This window comes from Eutrigla gurnardus (genome assembly GCF_963514095.1).
Source record: "Eutrigla gurnardus genome assembly, chromosome: 8".
Taxonomy (NCBI): Eukaryota; Metazoa; Chordata; class Actinopteri; order Perciformes; family Triglidae; genus Eutrigla; species Eutrigla gurnardus.
In genome coordinates, this window is record NC_139922.1 from 20345061 (window position 1) to 20358195 (window position 13135).

Below are 13135 nucleotides of genomic sequence, written 5' to 3' on the forward strand. Positions count from 1 at the left end.
CCCTGACTTTCTTTGTCTCCTCTCCGCTCAGCTGCTCTCAGAGGAACCGGTGCGAGCGTGCAGATGAGCCGTACCGTTTCGCCGCCTCCCTCAGCCAGTGTGTGAAGGCCACCGTGTACCCAGACAGCATCGCTGTGTCGGAGCCTAGCGTGCCTGTAAGTTCACACACACACGTTCAGAAATATAGTACACACCAAACACCATCAATCTCATCTTTCTACTCGCACGCCGTACAGTGAAAAATGAGCTGCCATTTACATATCCTCTACCCACGTACAGAGGTAGAACATTTGAAATGGTCCCACAAAGACGTTCGCTAGTTTTTTTAGATTGTGGTTGATGCATAAACATTAGATGGGAAGGTTCATAAGAGCTCCGCGTGGGCGTTTCGGTGTGCATATGCTCACTTGGTACAAAGCAGTCAATATGTGTGCCAAGACATGTTTGTGTGGGTGGGCGTGGAGGTGTTAAAGTTGGTCCGAGTGCAGCTGAGCACAGGGCTGCATTTCTACATGGACCGGGCAAAAACGGGCGAATGGAGCCTCAGCGAAGGACCCGCCTGCCTCTGGTGAACGCCACACATGAACACGCGTGGACACACACACACACACACACACACACTGTTTTTAAATACCCTTGCTGCAAATGGGTCGGTTTATCCAAAACACAAAAGATACATTATTTCTATCCAGATTCATGATATGATTCAATAAATTGCAAAACTATCATTTTTTACAAATCTAATTCTAGGAAAATTGTCATATAAATATAACAGATTATGCTGTTACATTGGAGTGCAATAGAAGATAGATTAGATAGAGTATGAAGATATATCACATCTAGCGGTTGAGACTGCATACACAACACAAAATGAATCACTCTTTGACGCGACCCTTTGCATGTAAACTGTTCATTAAATATAGGACATGGGGGCTGGAGATATTTCTTAACACCCATACTTTCAACAATCCTTGAAGAACTCTTTCTTCCTAAAGGGATTCTTTGAATGATTTGGATTCTTAACAATCTTAAGAAGAACCCTTAAAAAACCCTTTCTCCAAAAAAGGGTTCTTCAGAAAGAAATGGTTCCGTGTAGAACCTCAAATCTCATTTCCAAGTGTTCCCTCAGTAGACTTTGCCTGAATGTCCATTTTCCAAATGAATGTTTACCAGAAAACATGTTGTTTCCATGTTAGATCTATTAGCAACAGGGTCATCTCGCCAAGCGGTCCACGAAAACACACTCACACATTCACGCCTTTAACAAATTACACAGGGGCAGACAGCTATCGCCATGACAACACCAGCCTCTTCATGTGGGCACTAGGAAAGATAGAAACGCCGAGAAAACAATCAAATTACCTTTTATTAAAACTCTGCCACCAATTAGGCTGGTCGTCGTTGGCGAGCCACAAAAACACCCACCACCACCATCATCATCATCACCATCATCACCACCATTATCATCATCATCATCATCATCATCATCATCAGGGAGGACAGGAGAACAAAAAGAGCAAAGGCTTAACACTCTGAGACAAGCTGACTTTCTGTAACATCCAGCGTGCCTCCGTGTACATACGTGTGTGTGTGTGTGTGTGTGTGTGTGTGTGTGTGTGTGTGTGTGTGTGTGTGCGAGCACAGTTTGAATGTTTATCTGTAAATGTGTGTCTTGACAGAGCGATGAGAGCTAATTAATGTGAGAGGTTGCTCAGGGAATTCCACATTGAACAAAAGACATTGATTGCTGTGATTGCTGTAATCAAGGATCTCTCTGACACACCTCAGAGCAAAGCAACATAAACACGGTGAAAGTAAAACAGGGGAAGACGAGAGGTCCTCAGCGGAAAGGGGAGGGAGGACACAAAAAAAGAAAGAAAAGAAAAGAAACCATCCATCCTCTCAATGGGTACCAGAGTAAGCCAGCTAACGAGGGAGGCAGTGTAGTCAGTCAGCATCTCTTGAAAGGCCTACAGTTAAGCTGCTCAGCTGCCTCGCCTGTCCCAGTAGCCCCGCGGTGTTTAGTGAGAGGCAGATAAAACAAAGAAAAACTTCAAACGGCATGGCCCAAAAATAACAGCTAATGGAACGAGGCTGCGAAATGCCATGGTGATAATTATCCGGGCTGCCTCTCTTGGCTAGAGAGCCAGATCACACACCCCGTGTGCCGGAATACATTTATTTATAGGCAGAGCAGCTGAACGCTCCAGCCCCGGTGTCGCCGCTCTCCAGAGGATGACTTCAAACGCCTCGATGTGCATCTGCACGTGTGTGGCACTGCACATTGTGTGTGTAGGTTTTTGTATCTTTGTGTCCTTGTGAAACACACGTTTCCTTTATGCCGTTGAATATTTACCACTGACCGAATCCCAGTGTTTTTAGAATGATCTCCTCTACATTCAAATGGAACATGATGATCTAAACAGCCTTATTGTCTTTATTACGGTGTTGATAACATTGCAGCATTTTTTGGCAACGTGGACGGACAGCTTTGCCAGCAGCAGTGTGCTTTTGTGTGTTTTTTCTCTCTCATATTCGGAGATTATTACACTGCTGCATTCACACCATTATGTTCTTCACATTCGCCCTAGCCTATCGTATCTCATCTTTACCAAACACTTGAGCAAGTGCTCATGCATAAGGGAAGTGCAGTAGGAACTGTTTCACAGTTTTATTTTGCTCCTACGGTCTGTCGTATCACCACATCTGAAACATGCTGTGAGCTGCGCTACCCATTTTCATCCACGTTGAAATGGCCGCGTGTAACAAGTGTTGTCGCATCGCATAAACGTTTCTGTCATGTGTGCCTCCCCCTCTCTCTTTGTGCAGCTGCTGGTGAAGGTGAGCCACGTTCCAGACCTTTCTGCGGGCATCACCTGCTCCTTCGGCAACCTGACGGAGGTGGAAGGGCAGGTCAATGGCAACCAGATCCTCTGTGTGTCTCCTGCTGCCAAGGATGTCCCCGCCATCCCCACCGACCAAGGTAGCGGACAGACACACACCTACAACCGTCCAATGGCAACACAAAAACACACCACTGTTTATAATGTCTTATAAACATAGTATAGTAATAAGCATAAGGCACAAGGCACAATGCTTTATGACATTAATTAGATAACGTCATAAAGCATTTTACGATAACTTATAAACTCAAGTATCATAATACTTCATAAATGCTGGTCCCTCACTGACATTTTTTTGCTATCATCTTATTGTAATTCCCATAATTGTAATACATTATAATCATTTTCTTTTTTGTTAAATTGAATTACAACGTGATTATAAGTTGTTCTAGGTGCTTATTTTCTGCTTTAAGTAAAGCGGAGAAATATCATTAAATCAATGCAAACTCCACTTGTAGTAACTTATATAATGATTATAATGGATGGTTAAAAAAGGCTTTTAATGTATTACAACTATGTGAATTATAAGATACTATGATCCTTCCAAAAAAAGCCAGTGAGTAACCAGCAGTTATGAAGTATTATGATACCTGACTATATATCAAGATGAGAGTGATGATAAGACTCGAGTGATAGAGGCAGATTATAACACATTATAAGTATGTTTATAATACACTGAAGACATAGGTGTCCTAGAAATAGTTTCTAAACTATTTTTCCAATCTAGTCCACATGTCCTAGATTACACGAGGACCTCTACCCGTCTAAACACGGCCTCTCTTTCTGCCACTTATGTTACACTGAGCTAACTGTTCATCTGCTCGCACTCTGCAACATCTTTATTGATTCAAAGCTCCCCGTTTAAGCAGGCGCCGTCTACATAACAAGCTCCCACAGATCCAGGATCAGTGTCCTGGCTGTGAAGTGTGCTACACTCAAGGCCAGTCTCCATTAGAGCTGATTGGGGATCAGACTGAGATCCCCCGGCCTGTGGCTGAGCTGTATCTCGCCACATTACTGCCGTCAGACTTGGGTAAAAAGGCGATGGTCTAACAAGCAGCTTCAATCAGCCGGGGGACGGTTGATTTGAGGGGACAGCGGGGGAGTTGATGGGGTGGATTAGTATTTTAGCATAGCCGAGGCACGGGGAGCTTCAGTGCTACCTGATGGAGACACAGAGAACAAACATGGAATGAATAATTATCATAATTCATCATAGTAAAGGATTGTAGTTCAACAGAGGTCAAAAGGTCCAATCAGCCATTTTCACCTCATCCAACAAAATCCAGAGCTCAACTTATTCATATTTAACTAGAACATATCGAAAACCCCGCACCACGACGGTTCGGTCCACGGATAAACATATGCTAATCAACTCTAATATACTATTCATATAAATCTCATGACCTTCCAAGCATTTCCTCCAGCACATTTTCATGAATACGCTGTCATTGATCTGGCGTCTGGCATTGGTTTGCACACACATATATATATATCATTATGAATACTAACACCTGTTGTTTGACAATAAATACCTGTTGTTTGCGAGCCAAGATGGCTGCGGGTTGACAAAACCAAACAGCCTGAATAATATATTATGTGCGGCGAAAATCACTGTGTGTTTTGGGGGTGTGGTAATCCTCCTCCCTGTGAGTAAATGACAGCCGTGTTTGCCCAGAGCTCCCATGGGGAGTGGTGCATCAGGCACTAATATGAATGTTCTCCCCTAGGTAAATGTCAGCCAATCCCCCCGGTAAGCCCCTCGCTCCATCCATCTAGCTTTCCATCCGTCCTACCATTCCTCTCTTCGACCACCTTTTCCACCATCCCTCCCTCCTCTTTTGTCACCTCTCGTAGCTGTTTATGCCTCCATTTTTTTTTTTTTTTACTCCACATTCATTCCCCTGAGGCCACTTCCTCCTGACCTCCCCGCTATTCTCCTCCATCTCCCGTCCCCTGGCAAGCATTTCTATCTGTCGCACATCAACATCGATCGTGCAGTGGCAATGACCCGAGGAGAGGAGCGGAGGAGAGAGGACGTGAGATAAGATACCGGAGGTGCAGGAGGGGAAATATCGGAGAAATTAAAACAAGAGCAGAGGAGTAAAAGGGGGAGGTTAGGACCGAAGAGAAAAATAGCTGGCACTTTTCTCCACAAAGGCAAAATAAAATCCTAGTGGAGGTTTTTTTTTTTTTTTTTTGTGGACGGGAGCGCTGTATCACTTTGTTTGCCAGCTCCTGGGAGACGAATGTGAAATGGTAGAAGTCAGCAACGAGCCCGGCCTGAATGCTGCACAGGCGTGTGTGAAACAGAGCCTGATTCCCAACAGGTGTTGTGGAGAGAACGGGGCACGCAGGGTCATTCAAGCCTCCTACTCACTGAATGTCATCTGCAACACACACACAGATATTGATGGAATTTATATTATTGTGGGGGAAAATAAAAGGCTGTAAAAGGCGGAGAACAGAAGCGCTGCCAGAACTCTGTGTAGCAAAATGGAAGGGAACACAATTTGATCAGAAATGGCTCCGTATGTGACTGAGATTTGCTTTCATTTGGCTTGAATATACAAAACCATGCAAGAAGTACTCGCTTTCTAGATATCATGTAACTAATTAGTAAAAGAGTCAAAATGATGGTCAAATAATCAATCCAGCCATTATCGTCCGACCTGCATGATGACGCCGCGCCCAACCATTATATGTGACAAATAAGGGCAAAGATAATTAATGCATGTTCATCTCTTGTCTCCTCTCCTTCAGATTGGTCGGGCGTTGAGCTGAGGCTCAACTCTAAGGAGACGGGACAGATGCTCATCAGCACAGAGGTCAAGTTTTACAACTGCAGCGTCCACCAACTGTGAGTATCTGTCTCAGAGGCCAGTCACTCTCTTCTCATTTGCAAAAAAAAAACATTTCCCCCAAGCCCTGCTGCCCAAAAAAAACACTGGATCAATGCTCTGGGAATTAGTTACAATTTGTCCTCAACCTTAGCCGGCCCCCGGTCCCCCTAAAAATATCCCCATGTAAAGACTAATGCAATCTGATAGCTGACTGCTCCCAAAGCACCGTAACAGGAAGTTGCTCCGCCGCGGCGCTAATGAAGCCTTCTTCTTCAGACACGCCGCGGTACCCAACACGGCGCTCTCTGCCTAACAGGTCTTCAGGAGGGATTTCATGCCACGTTTTCATGCTGTGTCTGTCCCTGATTGAGTGATGTAGAATTGAATCCCTGCATTGGAGATCTCAGCGCCGGCGGTGCTTTTTTTTATTTCTTCTTGCAATTGCTCGCTTCATTCCAGTGTGGCAGATTCTGTTTGTGCTAGATTCAAGTCACTTCTCCGACGTGGGAGCTTTGCTGAATGGGGAGCGGGAGACTAAGGATATCACAGCAGCGACGCTAGAAGGGGTAGCATGTCATATTAGCCTTTCACTATCCCCTCGATATGAAAGCAAAATGTTGGAGCCACTGTTTCCTTTGTTATTCTGCATCTATCTCACACACACACACACACACACACACACACACATGCACACTGCCCTATAACTTCTTATGGGTGTCTGTTGTCTGAGAACCCTGTCTGAGTAGCACAGAAAGCAATTACCAGCTCTCACATCAGCTCAGTTAATGGCCAATGACAAACAAGCACAGCCACACACACACACACACACACACACACACACACACACACACACATACACACACACACACATAAGAAGGATGCATACACTTGAAAAGGCCATACACTCTCCCCTCGCACACTCTGATCTCAACTCATGCTCTTGATCTCTCCCTCTTACACATATACTGCACTCTCTGAATCGGCCCTATTCTTCTGAATCAGCGTGCTTGCCAGAGATCCCTTCCATGCTTTTTGCATCGATGAATATTTCACAATAAGCAAATATGCATAACTCAACCTTATTTCAGAGAAAGAGAGGGGGAGAGCCAAGTGCGACTACAATGGGCTCTCCGGACAGCTGTGAATACACGGTGTAGTAAATGCCTCCGCAATCAATTGAAAGTCTTTGCTATGGCAACGGAGAGCGAGTATCAACACTTGCAGCCTCAGGCGGTCTCTTGCTCCTGTTTTCTTGTCCATGCGTGTGCATGCTCATCCCTCCATCCATTCATCCATACAGTAACCAGTACACATGGCTGCCAACTGTCCAAGCCCCTTGTCCTGGATACGGTATTGACTGCAACTCTACTCTGATCGCCAGATGGCATTATTACAGATCCTAGATCAGATACGACAGCAGTAGAAGAACATGTGCTGATCACCCCACTTTGTGCACATATGGAATGATTAATATTGTGATCTATTTTCTTTTGATCAATTAGGTTAATTCACATATAAGCTGACATAATAATACAGTTTTAGTAAAGCTATACACTTAATGGAATAAACACAAACACACACATTATGCCTTTATATTATAAAGGTATATCAAAAATCAATATTATGAATTAATAGATCAGTATTTGCATTTTACAGTATAAATATGTGGGTGTACTTTCAGATCAGTAGAACTGGAGATCTGAATACAGTACAGTACTGCAGTACAGTATGTACCCCTATAGTGACACATATACATATAGTACCTGCGAGACAAGTACACACCGAACAGCTGGTAATTACAACGACACTCCAACAATGCAGGGATAATTGTAATTGCGGGATCAAGCTGCGCCAATGTCTTATTTGTCCTCATTACTCAACGTTCCTCCACTCTCTCTTTCTCCGTCTGATTCAGGCCACGAGGGCTAATACGCAGCCCCACTGTTCGCACGCGCTGCACCGTATTAATATACGTCAGGAGGAAATATATGCAGGGGAGGATTTGGCCCCGGCAGCTACTGCATGCTGTGCCAACCGCAAGGGCACAACAGCAGGTGCCCACTTGGGATCTGAACTCATTTCCTCTGTGGCACTTTCTTCCCCCACTTTGGCAAAGTCGCTGCCCCTCCTTGACTACACTGCTGCTTTTTTCCTGACTCTCTCCTTTCCGTGTGTGTGTGTGTGTGTGTCTCCATCCAGGTGTCTGTCATGTGTGAACAGTGCCTTCCGCTGCCACTGGTGCAAGTACCGCAACTTGTGCACCCATGACCCCTCCAGCTGTTCCTTCCAGGAGGGACGAGTCAACGCCTCTGAGGTTGGTGGAACGCACACACACATGCATATAAGCAAGCCTGCTATCGCCTCTCTCCCGCCTCATCCTACCTGCATCCTGCTCATGTGTTCCAGCTCTGTGTCAGCCTCAGGGCATGTCTTTAGAAGAAGACAAAAAAAAAAGCCATCTAAGCTCTTCTATTTCCAAATTGGCATTTTCTCATTCAGAGCTCTTGTTCTTAGCCGAGGCAATTAACACTCTATTATGTGTGGAGTTACTGAGCTTAGTGTGTCTTAACAATGACACAGGATCACTCTGAGCCTGTCAGTCATGTGTGGTGGATACACAGTGCTTGAAGCTACCCTGTGTGTATGCTGGTTCCCACTATGACTATATGCATGGATAGTACTTCCCTGAACTCACCGGTACTAAAGGTCAGCAAAGTGTGTTAGTCGTAGTGTTCAGTTAGAGGACAGGCCTCTGTCAATAAGTACCAATAGCATATAGCAATAGTGTTGGAATGGGATCTATATATGATGTCATATCTATGATCTACGGGGACTTAAGGCCACCAAGACATAAAGACGTAATGCTGCCGTGATAGTTTTCCAAATGCTGCTTTCGATGTCTTATGGGTTACCGAGTTGACCTCATATTGAGTTGCTGACGTCAGCGCAGTCACTTTTAAATTCAAACGCAAATAATTGTACTTCATACTAACCTAGCCCACCATAAAAGGCATCATTTTTTCATTTTTATTTTTCATTTAATTGTTTTTTTTGGGGGGGTTTTTGGCGCTTAGAGGCAAAATAGATCACAAACTTTCTGTTTGGTTCGAATCAAGGCTTTCAGTCAGGGATTGGATCAGCAGGGGAACAAACAACAGAGAAGATATAACTTTTAATGATGCGCCATTCACGTTGTTTTTTTGTCGATGAGCCATATCGACAAATAAAGATAGTTTTTGTTTTGTTATAGATGCTAATATACAAGGCTGTAGGCTGTCTTCTCCACTCTATCCTTATTATTATATTTTCAACCACCTCTAAGTCAGAGTAAACTGTCAAAAACTCTAGTTAAACACTTTAACTTTTTTCATTTATTTTAAAAGTTTTAATGATTTATTATGAGCTGCTCAGTTTGTATAAGGGAGTTAATAATTCACTCTCTTATTCTATTTTATATTGCTGTAACAACATCTCCTACAAACAAAAATATATTTGAACACATCGTGATAACGTTATAATTCATCGTTTTACTGAATAAATCATGGAACCTTCGTATGCTAGCTGTTAGCTTCGTCACTAGCTCTCCCCCTGCCGATTGCAACTTGGATTTGGTGATCACAGTGTAGCATTATAAAGGATTGACGATTCGAACGCATCGCATATTTTTTTTACTGTGTAATTCATCGCCATCAACTGTTACACCACTACCGCTAGTTGGCGCTGACTCCCCACCCCGTGCTTGTAACCTGCAGGACTGTCCCCAGCTGGTGCGCTCTGAGGAGATTCTGATCCCAGCAGGAGAGGTGAAGCCCATCACCCTGAAGGCCAGGAACCTGCCTCAGCCCCAGTCTGGCCAGCGGGGCTACGAGTGTGTCCTCCACATCCAGGGGGTCAGCCACCGAGTCACCGCCCTCCGCTTCAACAGCTCCAGCGTGCAGTGCCAGAACAGCTCGGTAGGTTTGGTGACGCTCGCCAGCATCGTCTCCCATCAGTAGTGGTTGTTGATCCGTTAACAATCGTTTCCTATTCGATGTACGTTCAGTTAAATTGGTATTCACACAGGTGATGTTGCTTTCTGTCTGCCGCACCACATTGCCGCAGTGTGTGTGTGTGTGTGTGTGTGTGTGTGTGTGTGTGTGTGTGTGTGTGTGTGTGTCTTTTTTGCACATGTGTGTGTTGTTTAGTCAGAGGAGACGCGGTAGATGCAGCCCAGGTAATTACACTGCATGGAGGAGACTGCAGCATGGCTCTGCCCTCCAGTCAAACATGCACTGCCTTCTGCAACATATTCCCAGAGGAACCACAGACATTTCACCCTCCCTCTCTCTCGCGCTCTCTCCCTCTCCACACACACACACACACACACACACACACTACACACATACACACTTGCACACTGACTGGCTTGATTTAAGGGCACAGGAGGCAGTTAAGGACAGCCTCTCCAACGGCCAGAAGGGAAGTTCAAGCCTCTGCTCAGCTGTCCGGTTCCTTAGCTTCTCACTTTGTCAGCTCTCTGATCATCAGATGATGAAACTTTGGTGTAACTTTGGGAGTGCCGCGTCTACAAGGGCTCATGAGAATTCAGATCCCCAAACCTCCCGTTGAAAATACTGTTTTATTTTGTGTCTCTGCTCCACCTTCACCCAACCGTCTCTCTGTCTCTTTCTTGCCTCCACCCTTGGCCTCCAGTATCTGTATGAGGGGATGAAAATCAGCGAGCTGCCTGTGGATTTCTCCGTGGTGTGGAACGGCAACTTCATTATTGATAACCCGGAGAATATCCAAGGTAAGAGCAAGAGACGCAGCTGTCAACATGTGCTGGCAAACAGGATGAGGATGGACAAATCTAACTCTTTATGCTATTCATAATCTCTCTCTGCATTCATGTATTATCTTTCCAAAGAATTTAAATGAAATATAGTAATCACATGGTGTGTATTAAAATATGGCTTAGTGGAGATATTAAAAAAAGATATAGCCTGTGGGGTTTTTTTTTTTTACACACAGCAGATCGACTGTTTCCTTTAAATTAAAAAAATACTCCCATAAGACTGGTGTATGTTTGTTCTCACTGTACATCCGTACGGCCTGCTGTACTCCACAGTGCACCTGTACAAGTGTGCAGCCCAGCGGGACAGCTGCGGCACGTGTCTGAAGGCGGAGAGGAAGTTCCAGTGCGGCTGGTGCAGCGGAGAGGGAAGGTGCACGCTGCGGCACCACTGCCCTCCCATCAACCCTTACACCACCCGCTGGCTAAACCTGTCCAGTAAGAATGTCAAGTGCACCAACCCACGCATCGCTGAGGTCAGTACCCATAATCCTCCTGTCCTTCATGCCTGCCCACACAGCTCCAATCAGTGTGCAATAATCAGCCGCAGAGAGGAAGAGTTGCATGTGGAGGCTCTGTAGTCCGAACTTTATTTAACTTTCAGCCTTGACAAAGGCAGCACAGACCAAATCATCTCCTTCCGTTCTCACCTTTCACAATAAAAGCCCTAGGAATGTACTATTTCCAGTTGAGTACTTTGCCTTCTCCTTGGTAAGACTAGACTTAAAATGTTGTTAAAAAATTGGTGATGGTGGCGATGCTATTCCAAAGCTAGACTTTCTTTTTATTCTTTAATGCTCATCATAACCACCGCAGTAAACCCAGATGATCCTCCCATGCTCAAATGTTTGGAAACAGACAACGAATTGTGTTCTTAGGAGACGGGTAGGAATCACGACAATGAGAAATGTCTGACTTGAGAGGTATTGCTAAGCAAGCATCTGTTCCTCTCTGCTCTGTTTTCCTGTGTGGACCCAAGAAGAATGAGAATAAGCCTCAAAGAAGCTCCCCGGGGTGCTGGGCCGAGCTAATGCTGGCAGATTTGTCAATGTTTGTTGTCTTTGTGTCTTATCTTTTTGCCCCAAATGATCACCGCGATTATTTTCGTATCACAATTATTCATTGATTTTTAACAGATTTTTTTTTGCATGCATGCATGCATTTCAGAATGCATTTCAAACATCAGTGTCACAGTCGATCATGTCGTGTGGATGGTGGGACGCCTAAATGGTGATTGTGATTAATATTAGATGAACTGTGCAGCTCTAGTGTGTACCTTTGTGGCTGTATGTGCTCACAGGTGCACATTCATGTGAGAATTCTCCTCACCTTCAAAGTTTATCCAAGGACGAGGGCCCTGACACACACACACACACACACACACACGTGCACACGCAGGGCCAGATATATTCGGTTTTATCGGCCTGTCTCCTTGACATCTGCCTTCTCTTTGCGCAGTATGCACAGATGCCTGCTCATAGATTTTAATGTCTTTTGTCTTCTCACAAGGTTATTCCAGCCTTTGGAAAGTAACTTTGGCACCAAAGTAAAAAAGGCATATTGTTGCTAGCCAACAGTTATGGATCTTTTTACATCTCGCTATTCATCAGGACAACAGGGAGGTGTGTGTGTGTGTGTTTTTCCTTGCACTCTCTGAGCGTCCTCACCAACCAAGCCAACGGTTGGATGTCCTCCACCTCAGCAACGCCAGGGGTCATGACCTGGAAGTGCTTATTTGTAGGCCCCGTTTCTCTCTCTGGCCACATTCTCATCCTGCCTGGTGGGTTTGCCGTCTCAGAGGGAGTGAGGCCAGGAGGACATACTTTTTAATTAGCCTCGGTAACACACCAGGGCCTTTTGGTTAACCCACCAGACACCTCTACCTCCACATTGATTCATTTGGCCTCTCGTTCCTCCACCGCATACTCGCATCAAACTCCAGCCAATTAAAAAAAAAGTGAAGTTAATGACTTGGTTAATTGATTTGCTATACTTTATGCAGATAAGACAGAAAAAGAAGATTTTCAAACTGTGCATCTCCATCCGTCTCCCTATCTATCTTCTTTCCTCCCCTGTATGTGTGTTGTATCACTATCGCTGACTCATCCTGGTGAATGACATCATGCTCTCTGGTAACGCTCATCACCATCAAGAGGGACATACTTCATTCCCCTCCGTGTTTTCATCGGTGTTACAGTATGTGATTATCACCAGCCCAGACCGTCATCTGTCACCCGGCAAGCACTAAGGGGGACAAATGGCATATTTCCACATTTTAAGCTTTAACAGTGCGAGTAGAGGGTGATGGTGGGTTTTTTTTCTTTGTTTGAGGGCAAAAAAATGCCCAATTAAATTATTTGCAGTATTGGTAAAATGCTCATTATCTGTGAGTCACATGTTGGTCCAATCACAAGCAGAAGCATGTAATGTACATACAATGCAAAGCACACTTAAACACGGAGCAGCTTTAGGTGCGGTATATGTAGGATTATTGGATCCATCTGTTGTCCAGCGGTGCATCGATCATTATGCCTGGCTTGTTTTACACTGACAAGAAA

At 44.8% G+C, this 13135-nt stretch overlaps 1 protein-coding gene across 1 annotated transcript in view; it reads left to right on the forward strand.

Annotated features, from left to right (window-relative positions):
• The window catches only part of plxna2 (plexin A2), a 171585-nt gene that overhangs the window by 106027 nt on the left and 52423 nt on the right, over nt 1-13135 (forward strand). Inside the window, exons 6-12 of the mRNA XM_084014686.1 lie at nt 32-155; nt 2830-2983; nt 5667-5763; nt 7946-8060; nt 9499-9699; nt 10439-10535; nt 10854-11053. Coding sequence (XP_083870812.1) covers nt 32-155; nt 2830-2983; nt 5667-5763; nt 7946-8060; nt 9499-9699; nt 10439-10535; nt 10854-11053 — 988 coding nt within the window. The remainder of the gene's footprint in view (nt 1-31; nt 156-2829; nt 2984-5666; nt 5764-7945; nt 8061-9498; nt 9700-10438; nt 10536-10853; nt 11054-13135) is intronic.